General features: G+C 39.3%; 3 protein-coding genes across 3 annotated transcripts in view; all 3 read right to left on the reverse strand.

Annotated features, from left to right (window-relative positions):
* The window catches only part of LOC115682424 (F-box protein At3g07870-like), a 63,307-nt gene that overhangs the window by 4,152 nt on the left and 38,457 nt on the right, over window positions 1–20,698 (reverse strand). The window lies entirely within an intron of this gene.
* Window positions 9,854–11,404, reverse strand: LOC130134988 (probable F-box protein At1g14315). The gene is made up of 2 exons (XM_056303129.1): window positions 11,140–11,404; window positions 9,854–10,493 (listed from the first exon to the last, which is right to left on the reverse strand). Exons 1-2 carry the CDS (start codon window positions 11,347–11,349, stop codon window positions 10,179–10,181), a joined length of 525 nt encoding a protein of 174 aa, XP_056159104.1. The 5' UTR covers window positions 11,350–11,404; the 3' UTR covers window positions 9,854–10,178.
* LOC130135003 (F-box protein At3g07870-like) lies at window positions 13,738–15,267 on the reverse strand. The gene has a single exon (XM_056303184.1). It carries the CDS (start codon window positions 15,203–15,205, stop codon window positions 14,075–14,077), a length of 1,131 nt encoding a protein of 376 aa, XP_056159159.1. The 5' UTR covers window positions 15,206–15,267; the 3' UTR covers window positions 13,738–14,074.

A 20,698-nucleotide genomic window follows, 5' to 3' on the forward strand; every position in this document is an offset into this window, starting at 1 on the left:
AAAACTTTTTATGTTTATCTTGTGAATCTGACATGAATTCCATTCCAGGTTAATATATTCTGGAAGTTCATAAGGAAATATCAGACTTTACAAGTTCTCAGAACTAAAAGTTCAGACTCAGAAATAAGAAGTTCAGACTTTACCATAAAAGTCATTCAGACTCTAATTTTGAAAGACTCAGATTTTACTGAAGACCTACGCTAACTCAGGTTCTGAATGTAAAGCAAGCAAGAATCAGAAATTCTTCAAACGTAGAAATTATGCAGATGCAGACGCTGAAGTTTTTTAGACGCAAAAGCAAAACTCATTCAGAATGAATCACAACAGCTAGTGATCTGGCATGGATTTCACAAAAGGAAAGTTTTGATTGACTCAAGCTCAGCCTAATTGATTGACAATCAAACATTATGACAAGTATGCATTACAATGGATAAAGCTCTACTTATGGAAACTAAGATTTTGATTGTATGGGCGACCAGAATCAACGGGATTTAGATTTTATCAGCTAACGGCTACTCAATCCATTTTATACAAATATGTCCAAGATAAAGATTGGAAGATGATCCTCTCAAGACTGTCCAACGGCTAGTTTGGTAGTGGAGGAGTATAAAAGGAGACCTACGAGGAGCAGAAGGCAATGAACGATATCGAGAATCAACAAGTCCAAAGTCTGAATATACTCCGATCCTTTCTCTTGTCTTTCTTGAGCTAAATATTAAGATCTTGAGGGATACTTTGTAAGAGTGATTGTGTGAGATAGAGAGTCCTATCATACATAAGAGTGCTGTCACTCAGAATCTGTAATTCCTCTTGATTACATAGTGAAATCCAACCAGTAGGCTGTCAGCGTGGGAGAGTGGACGTAGGCTTGCTATAAGCCGAACTACTATAAACTTGTGTGCAGTTTTTCTATCCCTTATCTCTTACTTTATATACTGCACATCAAGAGCACTGTCTATATAAACTGTTTTGAATCTGAATTTTATTCAGACTCTATTGTGATTTATCATTTCAGCTATAAATTGATCAAAATTGTTTAAGATCACCTATTCACCCCCCTCTAGGTGATCCTTGCTAGCTACATTAATTGGTATCAAAGCGGGTTGCTCGTTTATTGAAGTGTATTACTTCTGAGCTAACGATCTTTATGGCTAACTTGAGTGCTCCAGGTCTCATTGAAGGACAAAGCAACAACATACCACCATATTTCGATGACAAGGAATATAGTGTCTGGAAGAATAAGATGAAGGCATTCATCAAGTCAATTGATCACATGTAATGGGATGTTATCATTAGAGGAGTCAAACCAAAACCTTCTGATTCAAAAGAAAAGATAGAAGGGAGCACACCAATAGATCCTCCATTATCTCAAACTGAGATATCAAAAAGAGAAGCTTTAGATTCAAAAGCAATTTATTCTTTCTATTGTGCTTTAGCACCTATTGAATATAAGAAAATTGCTTCTTGTGAATCAGCTAAGAATATCTGGGATACTCTCTACACTATATATGAAGGAACAGATCGAGCCAAGGAAACTCAAATCAATCTATTGCTTGGTCAATATGAATCCTTCAGAATGAAGTCTGGAGAATCAGTTGCTGATATGTATGACAGATTTGCTGACATAGTAAACGGTCTTGCATATCAAGGACAACCAGTCTCAGATGCGATGAAAGTCAACAAACTTTTGAGAGGACTGTCAAAGCAGTGGGATAATATCAAAACATCTCTTCGAGAGACTCAAATGATCATTCCTCTATCAGTGAATGAGCTAATCGGAACTCTTCAATCATATGAGACTGAACAACTGAATGAGGAGAATGAATCAAGAGGTAAAAAGTCAATTGCATTAAAGTCTAATATTGATTCTGATGATGCAGATTCTGAAGATGAAGATGTTGACGATGAAGAACTGGCTCTCTTCATAAAGAAGTACAAGAAGATGAAAGTCAAAGGAAGAAACCTCAAAGGGAAGAAGCCTTTTGAGAAGAATAAGACTCTCGATAAAACAGAAAAATCAAAGGAAGTAATCTGCTTTCATTGTAGGAAATGTGGACATATCAAGCCAAATTGTCCATTTCTGAAAAAGAAAAAGACCAAATTTGACAAAGCAAAGAAAGCCTTAAAAGCAGAAACTTGGAGTGATACAGAGTGTGAAGACAGTGATGAAAATATCTCAAACTTCTGTCTGATGGCCAAGTCAGACTTAGACTCAGATTCTGATGATGGAGTCGAAATTGAGGTAAAGTATCATGACATTCCAATTGAAGTGTCAAATTACATTGATGAATTATGCTTTGAATTTAAGGCTGCTCTTAAAAGAATCTCTTCATTAAAAAAGGAAAATTCATCACCGAGGCAACAGGATGTTTCACAAAAAGAAAAAATTGATTTCTTTCAAAAAGAATTTCATCAAGTCAAGGAAAATCGAGATTTACTTTCCAATGAAAATGCTATTTTGAAAAAGGAATTTTCAGAAATTACTTCTAAGTTTTCAAAAGGTTCAGAAACCTTGAAGCATATTCTTTCTATACAAATTCCTTACTACAACAAATCTGATCTCGGATTTGTGAAGGAAAGTGACAATTTAATTGATTTTCCAAAAGTCAAGAAGAGATTAAAGCAAAGACCTCCTCGACAAGTTTATAAAAATCATTTCAAAAGCAATTTTGTCAAACCTGTTGGCCGAAGTGCACTCAAGTGCTCAAAATGTGGAGATTCACAGCACTATGAGAATGAATGTCCTAAGGTCTGGAGACTAATTCGAAGAGACTTTGTTAAGACAGCCTATACTAATTCTCAAGGACCCAAACAAATTTGGGTACCAAAGAAAACTTGAGTGGTTGTGATTTTTGTAGGTTACCACAAAGAGAAAAAGAAAGTGGTACCTAGACAGTGGATGTTCTAGGCACATGACAGGAGATCCAAGCATATTCGTTAAACTACAAAGCTTGAATGGTGAAAAAGTTTCATTTGGAGGAAATAACAAAGGAAAGATAGTTGGCAAAGGAATAGTTGAAATTGAAGGACTCACAATCAATGATGTGTCATTAGTAAAAGGACTCAACTACAACTTGACAAGCATAAGCCAACTATGTGATAGACGTTTCATAATCAACTTTCAAGAAAATACATGCTCATGAACAAGCAAAGATTCTTCTCAAACATTCATAGGAAGAAGACATGGCAATATTTATCTTCTAGATGTCAATCCAAACTTCACTCATTGTTTGATCTCAATCAAAGAGGATGAAGATCTATGGCACAGAAGATTGGGGCATATTAGTATGAAACAAATCTCAAAAATCTAAAACAAGAAATTGGTTCGAGGTCTGCCATATTTGAAGTTCAAGAAAACAGAGTTATGCAATGCCTGCACTCTAGGAAAACAAGTAAGAAGCTCTTTTAAGTCTATACATCATGTTTCCACTAATTGTGCTTTGCAGCTTCTTCATATGGATTTATTTGGACCAACAAGAACACAAAGTATTGGTGGTAAGAAATATTGTTTAGTTATTGTTGATGACTTCACAAGATTTACATGGGTGTTCTTCCTTGCTCATAAAAATGAAGCATTTTCATATTTTTCAAGATTTGCAAAAAGAGTTCATAATGAAAAGGGTTATACCATTTCCAGCAGCAAAACTGATCATGGGGGAGAATCTGAAAATCAAAGTTTTTCAGATTTCTGTGAGGAAAATGGCTTTCAACACAATTTGTGTACTCCTTATACACCAGAGCAAAATGGTGTTGTGGAAAGGAAAAATCATTCTTTGCAAGAAATGGCAAGAACTCTTTTGATTGAAAGCAAGATTTCTTTTCATTTTTGGGCAAAAGCAGTTTTTATAGCTTGTTATATCATTAACATAGTTTTTCTTATGCCCATTCTTGACAAAACCCCCTATGAGCTTTACAAAGGTAGAAAACCCAGTATTTCATATTTTCGTGTATTTGGTTGTAATGCTTTATACTCAAAAATCCAAATGACCGCTCCGGTAAGTTTGATGAGAAAGTAGATGAAGGATTTTTCGTTGGGTATTCTACTTCAAGTAAAGCATACAGAGTATTCAACAAGAATTCTCAGACTGTGAAAGAAACTATGAATGTGAGTTTTGATGAAAATATTCAGACTCACAAAAATGAATCTGAACTATCTCCCAATATTCAAGAGTTATTTGAAGCTCAACAAGAATCTTCAAAGATCGTTGAATCTGTAGAAGAAGGAAAAGAAGGTTCAATCCAGACTTAATCAGAACCTTCAGAATCTGATGATATTCAGAAAGAGAGATTCGACAGAAACTGGAAGCATAAATCCAGTCATCCGAAGAACCTCATCATTGGAGAAATAGAAGATGGCATCAAGACTAGATCTAAACACAAGGAAAACATCAGCAACTTAGCGTTGATATCAGAAATAGAACCAAAAGAAATTGATGAAGCATTATCATATGAAAGCTAGATCGAAGCTATGCAGGAGGAACTTCAGCAGTTCAGAATCAATAAAGTATGGGAACTTGTGCCAAGATCCAAAAATCATCCAGTAATTGAAACAAAATGGGTATTCAGAAATAAAATGGATGACAAAGGGAAAGTCACAAGAAACAAAGCAAGACTTGTAGCAAAAGGTTACTCACAAGAAGAAGGCATAGATTATGATGAAACCTATGCACCGGTTGTCAGGTTAGAAGCCATTAGGCTACTTTTAGCTTATGCTTGTTTCCATGACTTTAAATTATTTCAAATGGATGTGAAAAGTGCTTTCATGAATGGCTATATCAAAGAAGAAGTATATGTGGAACAACCACCTGATTTTGAAGAACCAAGGAAGACTGATCATGTTTACAAACTCAAAAAAGCCATTTTATGGTCTAAAACAAGCATCTCATGCTTGGTATGACAGGTTAATTAACTTCCTTCTACAAAATGACTTCACAAAAGGTAAGGTTGATACAACCTTGGTCATTAAGAGAAAAGGTAAGGATTTTTTACTTGTTCAAATTTATGTTGATGATATTATTTTTGGATCATCTAACGAACTGCTTTACAAAGAATTTTCTAAGAATATATAGAATGAGTTCGAGATGAGTATGATGGGTGAATTGACATTCTTTCTTGGACTACAAGTGAAACAAACCAGGAATGGAACCTTCATTTGCCAAGAAAAATATGTAAAGGAGATTGTCAAGAAGTTTGGATTGCAGAACTGCAAGAAAATAGACATTCATATGTCTCATTCATCCAAACTGGACAAAGATGAAAATGGTAAAAAGGTTGATCAAAAGGTGTATAGAAGTATGATAGGATCATTGTTATATCTTATTGCATCGCGACCTGACATATTGTTTAATGTCTGTATGTGTGCAAGATTTTAATCTGACCCAAAGGAATCACATCTCTCTGCAGTTAAAAGAATAATCAAATACATTGGAAGTTATCCAATGTTAGGTCTTTGGTATTCCAAGGAATCAAATTTTACTCTTACTGGTTATTCTGATGCTGATTTAGCTGGCTGTAAAGTGGACAGGAAAAGTATTATAAGAACATGTCAATTACTTGGAATTATGTTGGTGTCTTGAAACTCAAAGAAACAAAGCACAGTTGCACTTTCTATAGCAGAAGTAGAATATGTGGCCTTGGGAAGTTGTTATGCACAGATTCTGTAGATGAAACAACAGTTACGAGACTTTACTATTGAAGATTCAAGTGTTGCAATCAAAGGTGACAACACAAGTGCTATTAATATGACCAAGAACCCAATTCTTCATTCACGAGCTAAGCACATTGAAATCAAGCATCACTTTATTAGAGACCATATTTATAATGGTAATGTGAATATTCAATTTATTGATTCTAAGAATCAATTAGCTGATATATTCACAAAACCTCTTGATAAGTCTTCATTTGAATATATTAGAAATAAACTATGCATCACTTATCCATTTTCTTGAAGTATTTGTTAGACAGAAATTTTTTCAGACTCAAATGTTCTTCATTTGAATGTCCATTTCAGACTCAAATGAAAGGTACGTCCTCAATTCAAATTTTGGCAGGTATATTTTTGGCATTTCTGGCAGGATATTTTGGTACATGTTACTTTTCGAAGCAAATCAGGTATGTATTCTAATTTATCTGATTGATTGAGTGTGCTCAAAAAATATTTTTTTCTCTGTTCCTATATAATAGGATCACTTTTTAAAACTTCTAAAAGCGGTTTTTCTTTCTAAAAACCGTCCTCTTCTTTTTATAAAACCCTAAAAGTACGAACCCATTCACTCCCGATCATCACGACACTCAGAGTCTGCTTCTCCTCCTTCTCCAAGATTAAATCTTTTTGCCTCTGTGAATCACAATGCCTTTCAAAAGACGATCATCGCGAATTCTCAACAAAAATTCAAAGTATTCAGGACCGGTAGAATTCATGGAGATTTCTGATTTCTCAGACACAGAATCGGACCACCACCAAGATCCTTCAGAAGCGACACCACAAGAACCACCACCATCGTCTCCACCAAAAACTACGGGTAAAACTGATTTTCGTTTCAGTAATATCAAACTTGTGTGGAAAGCATACGAAAGGTTGAAACGCAGCAATGCTTCTGCATTGGTTCTTTGTCAGTGTCTCAAAGACAACGACTTTCACACTAAAGAAAGTCTTGTGCGAAGTTATTTTCAATTTTCTTCTAGAACTGATCATGATCAGGCTAGTACTGCTCCAAAAGAGACTACTTCCACGAAAGGAAAAGAGAAAGTTGGGGAATCATCCACTCCCTCTGAAAAGAAATCTGTTCGCATAAGCCCTAAATCTACAAGTGCATCTAAATTTACGAATCCTGATGATGATGCTAGACTATTCCATAACTTTGAGATGAAGGCTGGAATTGCGTTTGGTGTTCAAGGTAATGGCAGTTTATTCAGAAATACAGAGCACAATGTATACTATCAGTTGCTACTTGCTAGAGGGATTATGAATCATCGTAGTGTGGATTTCGACTATCTGGAAAAGGCTGGCATTTCTGTGAAACATCTTTTTGAAAGATTGGGCATTTATGAATTCTGTCTGTAATCTGCACATGTATATGCAGAACTGATTGCTTATTTTTACTCAAATTTTTTCATTCTGTCCCCAAATTGGCTTCAATTCACTGTTGGTGATAAAAAGTATGATCTGAAAGTAGAAGATCTGGCTCTGATTATTGGAGCGAAAAATTACAAATTTACTCCATTTGAAATGAGCTTAGAAGATGCTTCTAGAGCAGCTTCAGAAAATCAGAATTTTGCTAGAGGCTTTAAACGCCATATCTTATATTCTGATCTGACCAGAAGGACCGTGATCTTGCATAAGATCATTATCAATTGCTTGAGACCTAAAGCTGCTTCCAAGACTGACTTGTCTAAGTCTGAAATCAAGCTTATCTGGGCTATTCTGAATGGAAAGTCTTTCTCTCTTCCTCACATCATCATTTTTCACATGTACATAACTCTCCAAAAGGACAAGGGACAACTTCCTTATGGTGCACTCATCTCTAGAATCCTTTGTTCCTTTGATGTTTGTTGGAGAAAAGATGCTTACCAAGATGAATCTTAAGCATTTCGAAGATAAAAAGGAAAGAGCAAGTACAAACAAAGGAAATGATGCTCAGCAGTCATAAGCAAAATCTGTTAGCAAGAATTGACAAAGACAAAGAAGAAAGAAAAAGAACAGGAAAAGAACAAGCAAGACAGCAGACTGTGTCTTCAAGTCCATTAAAGGTGTACAGCAAGAAGAGAAAAATTCTTCTTAGAGATGAAGATGATGAATTAGAATACCTTGAAACAGGACAAAAATGTTGGTCCAGAACATGTTTCAGCACCTGCTGAAAAGGTTTCAGAACCAGTATCTGGGGACTCACATTTGCATCAACAGGATGATATTCTACAGAGGACAGATGTAAGTCAATCTCCACTTAATCCTGAAGACACTTTGAATGAAAATACTACTGCATGACAGACAGATTTTCACGGGGAGATTCCAACAGAGACAGGGGATAAGTTCGAACAGAATGCACCGGACAATGTTTAGGGACAGACCTCAGACAATATGACCATTCTGACCCTTCTGCTAGAAATAAAAGAGAAACAAGCTGCACTTGAAGAGGACGTGAAGAATCTTCAGAAAATTATTGAGGAAAACAATCAGACTCAACGTCTTCAGGCAGAAAAAGACAAAGTAGAGATTGGGGAAGCTATTGCTCTATGTTCAACAAATATGGAGAAAGCTATGGGTCATTGTTCTACAAAGATTGAGGAAGCTGTTTCTATCTTGGAGAACTTTCAGCTTGTTCGAACCTCATCAAAGAAATAGCTTGCTTTCATACCCTCTTTTTAAACAATTCTTATTTCCAAACTGGTTCTGTATTCTTAACATTTGTCTTTGTTAGACTGTTTGGATGGTTTATAGTGTATTATTCTGCTTATTGTTGATTTATTCTTTTTGCTGATGATAAAAAGGGGGAGAGATTATGCAGCTATTGCCGTACTAACATTCCAATATGCAGGTTATATTCAAAGGAAGAGAAATACACAGATCTTAAGAGTTTGCACGTTTACTTCTTATCTGTGTTTCATATGCTTAATATGATTATTTTCTTCAAATTTATTTGACATTGATTGAATCCGCATGGAAGTTTTGTCACCATCAAAAAGGGGGAGATTGTTGAGGAAAACTCCTAATGAATTTTGAAGCTGACAAAACTTTCTATGTTTATCTTGTGAATCTAACATGCATTCCATTCCAAGTTAATATATTCTGGAAGTTCATAAGGAAATATCAGACTTTACAAATTCTTAGAACTAAAAGTTCAGACTCAGAAATAAGAAGTTCAGACTTTACCATAAAAGTCATTCAGACTCTAATTTTGAAATACTCAGATTTTACTGAAGACCTACACTGACTCAAGTTCTGAATGTAAAGCAAGCAAGAATCAGAAATTCTTCAGACGCAGAAATTATGCAGATGCAGACGCTGAAGTTTTTCAGACGCAAAAGCAAAACTCATTCAGAACGAATCACAACAGCTAGTGATCTGGCATGGATTTCACAAAAGGAAAGTTTTGATTGACTCAATCTCAGCCTAATTGATTGACAATCAAACATTATGACAAGTATGCATTACAATGGATAAAGCTCTACTTGTGGAAACCAAGATTCTGATTGTATGGGTGACCAGAATCAACGGGATTCAAATTTTATCAACCAACGGCTACTCAATCCATTTTATACAAATTTGTCCAAGATAAAGATTGGAAGATGATCCTCTGAAGACTGTCCAACGGCTAGTTTGGTAGTGGAGGAGTATAAAAGGAGACCTACGAGGAGCAGAAGGCAATGAACGAAATCGAGAATCAACAAGTCCAAAGTCTGAGCATACTCTGATCCTTTCTCTTGTCTTTCTTGAGCTAAATATTAAGATCTTAAGGGATACTTTGTAAGAGTGATTGTGTGAGATAGAGAGTCCTATCATATACAAGAGTGCTGTCACTCAGAATCTGTAATTCCTCTTGATTACATAGTGAAATCCAACCAGTAGGCTGTCAGCGTGGGAGAGTGGACGTAGGCTTGCTATAAGTCGAACCACTATAAACTTGTGTGCAGTTTTTCTATCCCTTATCTCTTACTTTACATACGACACATCAAGAGCACTGTCTATATAAACTGTTTTTAATTTGAATTTTATTCAGACTCTACTGTGATTTATCATTTCAGCTATAAATTGGTCAAAATTATTTAAGATCACCTATTCACCCCCCTCTAGGTAATCCTTGCTAGCTACATCAAATTGAACCGTCATTTTGGTTTGGGTTTTGTACGGGTCGGGTCTCAGGCCGGGTCATAAACAATATATATCATTCATGTTTGAGTCGGTTCAGGATTTGAGTATTGGTTGATATCTGAACCGAATCAACCCGCTAACACCCCCAATTACTAGTATGTTCGTGCCTAGGAGTATGATCTATTTTTTACAAAAAAATAGCATCATCAAGTAAAGACGCACGAGTATGATCTATTTGTTCACTAACTAGCATCATCAGGTAAAGATTCTCACGTGAATGCCCTGTAACCAGAACAAAAACAGAAGCCGGTTCGTGCATTGCCTGGGCGTTCATGCCCAAACCAGTGGTTAATGCTTCTAGTTCCATGGATCAAGCGAAACAAGTCTTCGGCAACGTCATTTTGTCAAAGGCCTCATGCACTACCACAGATGTGATCATCGATCCATAACACCAGCAGCGATCTTCATCGAAACCAATCGATTTCCATTCCAAATTTCCATTGAAAGAGACCCTCGAGCCGTCGCTCAGCTTGCACCCGAAATTGAAATTGACAGTCCGCCACAAATTTGTACTAAGGGTATAAATATCAGTGACTAATTCGCCCTTGCATCCTCCATATTTATTAGGAAAACAAGTAATTATTAATAGCCTTGTAGTCATTAATCCTGTCACTGTATCCAAATTCTAGAACCATGCGAGCAGCATACATGTCAACAAACGGAGATCGGGGAGGCGAACTCAAAATCGCCTTGTGCTTTCTAGTGAATAAATGCCACATCGTTTGGTTGCGAACTTCAGCATTAGCATCAGCAACACAGATCAATTCATTTCATGAACCTAGGGCTCCACAATTTCCCACAGGGATGATGAATGGAACTTCCATTTCTGACTGAGAACTTAAAGTAAGAACTTATCTGGATACAGAGAGCTCATTCGATTGCGAGAAAAGTATCAATATGTGAGAAGGACATACCAATTCGTACCATTGAGAGCGCATTGCTTCAAGTGCATGGTTGCGAAGGTAGGATCTTCGATCGTGCAACGCCACGATTTAAAGACGCATTTGAATCTCATGAGAGGCTTCACCGACAATCTCATGAGAAAATTTCGAGGACTATCTCATGAGGGAGGTTCTTCTCCAGCCTCATCGTCAATGGAGCAAGGCAAATCTTGGCAAAAAGCTTTAAAACCAAGGTTGATTCTGATCAAATTAAAACTAATTTTGTGAGATTTGAATATTAAGATCTCCAGGAAGAGGACTAAACGTTGCTCATCATGCTTAGTCTCCATGTTGTTTGTCGAGTTCAATTTTGTAACCCTAGACATCTCACCAATCTAGAGACACGAGATACCAATAGGAGGCATCGGGAGCAGAGTAGGTCAAGTGGAGGACCACGAAACGAGGGTCGTCGATGGCGGAACGCCATGAACGGCACACACACCTGAATCGGAGGAGAGATTCCACCGGCAATCGCTTCAGGACCTCAACGGCGACATCGTGAGGGAGCTTCGGATCTTCGTCGTCGTGGGGGGAACTCATGGTTAGGGGTTGAGAAGAAGAGCGAAGTAGAGAGCGGGAAAGAATTTGCTGCAGTGGTGGCCATCACACAATCCCCCTGACCTCTTTGTTTACCACGTGACGGTCACGTGACATAGCATGATTCTATCATGTGACTTGACACAGGAGTTTTCTAATGTATTTTTCTTTTAGGGATAATGACACAAACGGTCTCTGAACTTTGGCTCAATGTGTAACATGATCCATGAACTTTTAATTTATTTAATATAATCCCTGGACTTTGGTACATGTTTAATGTAGTCCTTAATCTTTAATTAATGAAAGGACTATATTGAATATTTTCATATAGTTCAAGGACTAAATTGAATATGTACCAAAAGTTCATGAATTATATAGCACAAATTAAAAGTTCGAGGATCACAATGCAAATTGGGTTAAAGTTTAGGGATCACATTGCACATTTGGCTTAAGTTCAGGGACTATTTATGTCATTTTCTTTTTTTTAATATCTCTCCATATATATATGTATGTGTGTGTATGTATGCACCACAACATAGTTAGCTGATTTTATAAAATTCGAAATTGGCCAGGCACGTATCCAACAAAATTTTCCAACTCACAATGGTTAAATACACGGTATCAATACCAGGAGAAGCGGAAGTGGTGGAGATGGAGAATCAATGGTGGTTGAAGAACGTGAAGCTTCGACCATGCTTGTGATGTTTGGACAAGAAAGAAAAGGACGATTGGAGAAGAGAGGCTTGGGAAGAGGGAAGGAAGAGAGTCCAGTGGCAAGTGAGCCAAGCTCGAGAGAGGTTGTGAGGAGACAAAGCCACCACCATGCGACACTCTAGACAGAGAATATAATTTGTTGTGGTTGCATTTGCCACAAAGCAATAAGAGTGTATGAAACTGAGGCTAGAAGATGGGATGATGACGACAAAGAAGGAGGAAAAGAAGAGAGCGAATTAACGTCTTTAGCGACAACTCACAAATATCTTGCGGTGGCAACGGGAATTTATTCGGACTATAAAAGTTTCAAGTTTTATTTGTTATCTTTGGCACATATGAAAATAGATTCATTATGGAAATAAGAAGAGAATATCCATGATACCTTAATTAACCTCTTTATCTTATTCTGACTTTTATCCTGATTAAAAAAGGTAGCCTTTTGAGTTTTGTGTGGTGTGAGATTGTTAATCCAAAATTGTGGCAAAAACCCATTAAATCAAACTTCAGAAATACAACATTATGACAACGAAATATAAAAGAACTGAGAGTAATGGAACAACTGTATAAAGTTATTGACTCGAAATAAAGAAAACATAGCAACCCATAATGGCCAATTGAAATTAGAAAGCATGTCATCCTGTTTAATCAATTGGCCAACATAATTTAAACAAGTTATATGGGTCATCTTCCGAAATCAGGGTTGTTAAAAGATAAAAAGAGAGAGAGAGAGAGAGAGAGAATCAATGACTTGACAAATTGAACTCATTTTGTTTAGTCTTTGGTCTCAATTTGATGTATTTCCAAATTTGAACCTGCCCTATGTCATGCTAATTTTTTTTTCTATATTTTCATTGCATTAAGTTATTCACTAAATTTCATTTGTATTTCAATTGAAATCATTGATTAGGATCAAAATATATGTACTTTTTTCATATGAACTTGGAGACTTTTGATGAAAAGATGGCGTTCACTAGTTAAATTTCTTTAAAACTCATATCTTCTGTTTTTTGTTGGGGTTGACAAGTGATTCTTTTTTTATAGTTTGGAGTTGAATGAAATTTCTCTAAATTAAAATGTCTGATTTGAGTCGAATATAGTTGAGGCCAAACCACAAGCAGGCCTAATACAATCAACGAGAAAGTTGACCCTTCTTCAATGGGACGATAGTCAAAACACATTTGAGACGAAGGAAGAATAGTCCATTGCGATTTTGATTTTTGTCTTGATTTGATTTTTACTATCCTAGTCATTAAATTACTCAGATCATTATAAGCACACCATGTATACAGTTCGAATATTTCAAACAAAACTATTTGTGCTAGGCGTTTGTTTAGCTTTGTTCCGACATATTGGTATTTCCTCCAATAAGCTCTCATTACCCTTTGTCCGACCGTGAATTAGGCTGATTTCAATTATATTACGAAACACCTTTTACCAACAAAACATCTCTCTGTGCTATTGCATGCTTTGTTTGCCCATTTCGTCCTTGTCTCATCCTTCCCGTCAAAACCACCATCACTCTCTTCTCCTAACCACGCTTACCTTTCACAGAATACGAGGATAAGAGCCAAAAACCCTGTTGATGCTAGCTCCGGCCATCTCAAGTCCCTTCGTTCTACATCACTTATTAGGAAACAAAGAGCTCAAGACTATGCATATGCATATGGGACTTGGGGGTTCTCGACAAAATCAGATTAGATTTCATTTTCGGGGTTTCGATCGGTTTTGGTTTGGGCAACTAAAATGCAGAGTTTTACCTAGTGCAAATTGTAAAGAGAACAGACTTTCCCTAGTCTAAAAAGAAAAACTCAAAATGTGAAACTGCATATGAATTTTAAAGCTTGCAAGAAGTACCAAAAGCAGATGGGGCACCACCTCACTTCTTCTGCCCGTCATATTGTGGCCGGAGTGGATGTACAAGATCATTTCTTCAACATTCAGATGTCTCTTTCAACTCTTTTGGAAGCAGAATCAATCTATCATGCCAATAATTGTGGCAGCAATTGAGTCATCTCTAAAGTGAAACAATGCTCTCTACGACAGGGACCAAATCACAATACGTCGATAGTGGAAGATTTGCGTATTGGCCCGTTATTGGATTCCAAGAAACTCGTTCTTCATCATCTATATCCATCAGAAGCTCGCCATTCCTCGTGAAGCCATCAAATCCTGATACAAGTCCACAAGCCTCAAAAGCATACAGCTTAGTCCAAGACTTAGGCACGCCGTACTCCCTCATAACCCAAACAGAACAAACGGAATGCAGTTCGGGATCCACACCTGCGTTTATGAAACTAACGAACACAGCCAGCAAGTCATTTAATACTGCCGCAGAGACCATTAAACTGCCGTTGTCTTGGTGAAAAATTTCTTCTGGAAGAGCCATTTCGTCAAACACCTCACCTGCGACATCGAACGAGACTATTGATCTATATCCACCATCATCGTGCTTGAAAGAAGGCCAGTGCAGGTTCCCATTCAAGAAGACCGCAGGTCTGTTGGCGCAGAAAGCAGGAACCTCACACTCCAAACTTCTCCAGGAATCTGTACTGAGTGAATAAATCTCGACTCGAGGCTTTCTCCCACCAAAGCATCGACGATTATCATCTAAAAAATAGAGAATCCTCACAATCGTATAGTCACGAGACCTAGCGTCGAAGCCAAACCCTAGAACTTCATAAGCAGTCCCCAGGGGAAAAAACTGATGGCCCGGACCGGTTCGTCGAACCGCCTTGTGCTTTCTGGTGAATACATTCCACAAATACATCCACCGGCCATAGCCATTTCCGGAAGTTTCTGCGACGCAGATCAAACCATTACATGAACCGACGATACCGTGACCGATGGGAGGAGCAGCAAAGGGAATTTCGATTTGCGACTGGGAAGGCAGGGTAAGATACTCATCGGGAAACAGAGAGCACAGGCGATGGTACCAATCTAGAGACACGAGGTACCAGCTGGAGGCATCTTGAGCGGAGTGGGTCAAGTGGAGGCCCACGAAACGAGGGTCGTCGATGGCGGAACGCCACGACCGGCAGACGCACCTGCACCGGAGGAGAGATCCCGCCGGCAATCGCTTCAGGACCTCGACGGCGACGTCGTGAGGGAGCTTCGGGTCTTCGTCGTCGTCGTCGGAGGGACTCATGGTCCAGGAGGGATTGAGACGAAGAGCGAAAGTGGAAAAGCCGGAAAGAATCTGCCTCAATGGTGGCCGTCGCGGTCCCCTTTACCTCTCTGTTTGCCACGTGACGGTCACGTGACATAGCACGATTTTGTCGCGTGACTTGACCCTGAAGTTTTGTCAAGAACGCTCTCCAAGCGAGGCCAACTTATCCCGGGGGGGGTTGGTGTTACAAGGAGCTGATGATGAAAAGCAGAGGGGAGGGGTGGTACAAGGAGCTGATGATGAAAAGCAACCGGAAGTCAATAATTCGCCGAACACGTTCGGATTGAATTGGGGAAAATTATCAATTCAGTCCTCAACATATTGTATTTGTGCCAATTCAGCCTCTAAACCTTTCATTTGACTAATTCGCTCTAAACCTTTACAAACCGCCAATCGCAGTCCTTTTGGCCGGCCCGTGTGACGTGGCCGTCGGCCGGCTGACGTGGCACCGGCCGGCGTCCACGTGGCAATATTTTAATATTTTTTTATTATTATTTTCGAAATTTTTTTTTCTTTTTTTTTTTCTTTTCCTTCTCCCCCTTGGCCTGTCTGGCCAGGGGGGAGGCTCACCGGCGAGGGCCCAGCTCCGGCGAGGCAAACTGGGCCCTCGCTGCCGCTGGGCGAGCCTCGCCCAGATCTGGCGAGGCGGAGCTCACCATGGCTGGGCGAGCTCCGCCTCGCCAAATCTGGGCACGGCGGAGCTCGCCTTGGCTGGGCGAGCTCCGCCCTCGCCCAGATCTGGATAGGCGGAGCTCGCCTTGGCTGGGCGAGCTCCACCCTCGTCCAGCGGCGGCGAGGGCCCAGCTCGCCTCGCCGCCGGCGAGCCTCCCCCCTGGCCGGACAGGCCAGGGGGGATAAGGAAGAGAAAAAAAAAGAAAAAAGAAAAAAATTCGAAAAGAATAATAAAAAAATATTAAAATATTGCCACGTGGATGCCGGCCGGTGCCACGTCAGCCGGCCGGCGGCCACGTCAGCGCCGCCCGGCCAAAAGGACTGAATTGGCTGGTCTGCAAAAGGTTTATGACTGAATTGGCCAAATTGAAAGGTTTAGGACTGAATTGGCACAAATGCAATAGGTTGAGGATTGAATTTGTAATTTTCCCGATTGAATTGGCTTCTTGTCGGATTGCGCCAGCTGGTTCGGGAATTCGCCCGTTCTGGTTGGCATTGTCGCTCGCTGCTTGTGGGTTTTCATTGGAGAAGATGGCACCCTTTTGGATTGCTGAGAGGGTTTTCAGTTACCATCTCGGTTAGTCTAATGCTAATGTGTAAGAAAGCTTTGCTTTGATTGAAGTCATCGTGTCTTTGGTTCTATCATTGCTAATTGGTAACGCCACTACAATGACCCGGTGTTTCTTTTTTATGTTAGCGCTCTGCTCAGTTGTCAACATGGAGTTTGCTTGATTCTCTAAAAGGGTTTTTCCTTTTATTTTTGGTTGTTTGTTTGTGATTATTTTCTTGCCTCTTGACAAATTGTGCATCAATATGCTTTTCATTATTAGCTCCTCGTATGCAATCGTATCAAGGCTGATGCGTGCGTGGGGAGTGATTTCGGAAATGGGTCTTTTGGATTTTGTATTTGGATGAGTGTGTGTTTGTGCGACGTATGTCGAAGGGTAAAATGGAAACGAAAGATAGGTTACAATCACCACCAAGATACAAAGGATGCGCCACCAACCGAGGATGAAGATCGGAATCGACGAAGTTCACCACCGAGGCTTAAAGGACAAACCACCCGCCAAGGTTAAAGGACTTCGGGCCTAAAGGGAAACCACCAGCTGATGATAAAGTGCTTCTTCCAGTCTCCAAAGATAAAGAAACTAGAATAGGAGTTATCTACTCTCCAATGATAATCGCTAAGTAGAGGAAAATCTCATAGATTTGTATTCAAAGTCTTCTCTGCATTACAATGGAAGACTCTCCTCTATTTATGGAGGACGTAAGACATAGGAAATAACCAAACATTTAAGAGCCATGGGAACTGCTTAACCATTTAAGGACTCAGGAGCTAGAAAGCATTTAATTATCTAGGAACTAAGGACTTTGACTTTTCAAACGTACATAACAATTAAGACCTAGGAACTTAGAAATCAATTGATGACACATGGAGACCTGAAATCTTGATCCTTGTGATTTGTCTTCCAAAATTCTTGCTCTATCTTTGACCAGAGGATAACCCCTCAATAAATCAGCAAATGTCATAGGAAATTGCTTAGAACAACCTTCCATTGATATGTTGTTGATTAGCTTCGAAATCGGTAAGTATTCTAATGTACCGACAACTTAATCGGTAACTTGATAATCTTGGTAACATTGGTAACTTGATAGTCACCTCGTTGACAATTTCATTCTTGGTCCTATCGAAGCAAATTATAACCAAAGTTAGTTTTGGCTTGGATAATCATTGATTGTGATGGGCTTGTTGATGGAATCAAATTGGAACTTAAGGAATGTTCAATAGATTCGGATGCTCCCGCATCAAAGGTTGGCCATGAGCTTGAGCCTCGCCGCCAGAGGCCCGATGTGGCGAGGCTCAAGCTCGCCGGCTGTCACCTCGGGCGGCAACCGTATGAGGAAGAAGAAAAAGAAAAAGGAAGAAAAATAAAAAAAAAGAAAGAAAAGAAAAAGAAAGGAAAATAAAAGAAAAGAAAAGAAAAGAAAAATTCAAAATAATTAAAAATTTTGATTTTTAAAATAATAAAAATTCACTTTTTAAATAAAATAAAATTTGAATTTTTTTTAAAAATATGTTTATAAGAATAAAACGTTTCATTAACCAAGAACCCAAACCCGAGTGTCGAGGACTTGCACATTGCCTCTATGGACTCGGGCCTAAGGGTCGGGATCGGAACTTGAGCGTCGAGGACTTGAGCACAGCCTTTATGGACACGAGTTCGGATGCTCGAGCATCGGGTATGGGCACCGGGATTCGAGCCTAGGACATCGAGGTCCCGGACTCAGTCGCCGAAGACCAGGTCCTGAATGTCGGGACCCCGGAACCAACATTGGGATTTCTGTGCCTAAGCGTAGAGTTTTCATATTTCGAAAAATGCTTTCCGATTTTTTCAAAGAGTAAATCATTTTCCTAATTTAAATTTTGGTATGAAAACCTTTTCCGTTGACTAGGAAAATTTTGCGCCTTCTAGGCTTTTCGAGCATGAAAGCCAAGTAACAAGGGGTGGATTTGTTATCTAAAGGAGTGGTTAAAGAGCTTGGGAGTTCTTGGGGGAGGGCCTAATAAGGTCAGTAGTGTCACCTGCAAGGCTTTCATGCTCGCAGGAATAGTCACAGAGTAAGTCTTCAGTATTCAATTTCCCCAATAATAAGTTAGACTATTCTCGAGCAATGTTTCCTAGTTTCTCTTCTTGTCACGCCCCGACCCTCGAGCACGCGACGACCCTCGAGCACACGACGACCACTATTCACTTAGGTCATTTGCATACAACGTCCCAGGACTCGTCGCCAATCTTTCATTTTATCTTTCGATTACGCATGTGGAAGCGACAACAATCACCCAGTCATTACAGCAAACAGCAGGGATAGTAATAACAATCAACAACAGTCATGCCAAAACGCCATTTTATTTAATTACTAGATTAACCCCAAGAAAACACATTTACAAGCCCTTCAAGGGCATCTTCCTTACGAGCCTACCAAAAAGATACTGAGTTGAGGGTCAATCTACTCCTTTCAAAAGTGGGTCATCCAAAAATAACCTATCCCAGGCATGTCCTTCAAGGACTATCAACATAGTGGTTCGGCGAGTCAGGGTCATGCTCCAATGGGTCGTAATCCGACAGGCACACGGGATCCGGTTTGATCTCGGGATTCTCCACTGACCCGTCAGGTGGATCAATATCCATAGGATCCCATATCTCCTACTCAGGGCCCCCATCTAGAGGACCATCGAAACCCTCACAGGACCGTACAGGTCCTCGCCCTCACGGATGAACCATGCCCGGAACCGATGAGGGATCCACAAAGTTAGGCCCTCATCCACCCATACAGTAGACAGGTGGCACTTAAAAAGATGCGGCTTGCCGGGAAAACGATGGGTAGTAATAATACTATCAATATCCTGCGGCACCCCGAACCGCATCGGATGGTCCGTCATCCTAAGGTCCTGGAAAACAATTATCAATAAATGAGATATAAATCTCAGCAAGTTAACGATCTAAGTCTCGTTTAGGAAGTTAACTCATCTCGGATGCACCTAAAACATGTAGTGATAAAGTGATGGCAGATCAATAGCAATACAACCCTTTGCTTTGCCTCAATTATACACAGTGTCAAGCAACTCAGCACAGCATACACAAACACCCCATCACACAATCGCAGACATCCTTACCTTGTCTTGGCATATGCCCTGCACGTTATAAATCATCATGTGCCATAATAATACAATAAGCATATAACATAATCAGAACACATAACAACTTTCCATGCACAATGCACTTGTGCGTATTCCGATTATTAAAACCATTCAGGGCCACGATACAATCCTACGGTTTGGCGGTCTTCCAACATGACCGACATCCATCACAGCCACTCATGGCACGCCCATCCTTGCACGGGGGTCTTCTGATTTAACAGGGTATTGATCACGGCCACTCAGGACACGCCCGAAATTCCATCGAGGGTCTCATCACGGCCATTTAAGGCACACCCGCAATCAGGCGGGGATTTCATCACGACCATTCAAGGCACGCTTGCACTCATGCAAGGGTTTCCTCATGGCCATTTAAGGCACGCCCGCACTCATACGGGGGTAATGGTTTCTCATCATGTGATCATACAAGCACCTAAACTACTCAAGCCCATTTCATTTTTCCTCATTTAACCAAAGTATACATGGTTGTACTCACACATCAAAAACTGCAACTTTCATGCCTAAAAATGCAATAATAAATTCACACGTGATCATATACACACAATTAAACCATCAAACTTTGCATGCTTCCCTTTTTAAACATCCTTGCCCTATTTAACTTATAAAATTTGACATATAAACCCGACATCTCGGGTTTTACTATTTATATGTCCACAAAAATCCTTCTAAAAATTAAATAACAAGGTTTCACATAGTGCAATTATTTTTCAGGGTAAAGCAGGCATTAAACAGTATGAAACAAGCATAGTTCAACACTTAAATCAAGCAGGAAACACCCATATAAATTTCACTTATCGCCCTAATATCTTATCGCCCCTTGGTGATAGCTTGTCACTCAAACATCGATAACTTATCACCTAATTGGCGATAGCTTATCGTCCTTTTGACGATAGCTTATCTTCCTTGTATGATAGCTTATCATCATTTTCGCAATAGCCTTGGCGATAGCTTATCACCAAAACTTCGATAGCTTATCGTCTAACTTTCCGATAACCTATCGCTAGTTAATAACCTATAAACTAATTAATCACAATTAATCACTAACCACCTAATTAACTTAATATAAACTAATCCTAAGTAAG

This window comes from Syzygium oleosum, unplaced genomic scaffold (assembly GCF_021117445.2).
Source record: "Syzygium oleosum isolate NSW1041296 unplaced genomic scaffold, Sole_v2.1 Sole_v2.26, whole genome shotgun sequence".
Lineage (NCBI taxonomy): Eukaryota > Viridiplantae > Streptophyta > Magnoliopsida > Myrtales > Myrtaceae > Syzygium > Syzygium oleosum.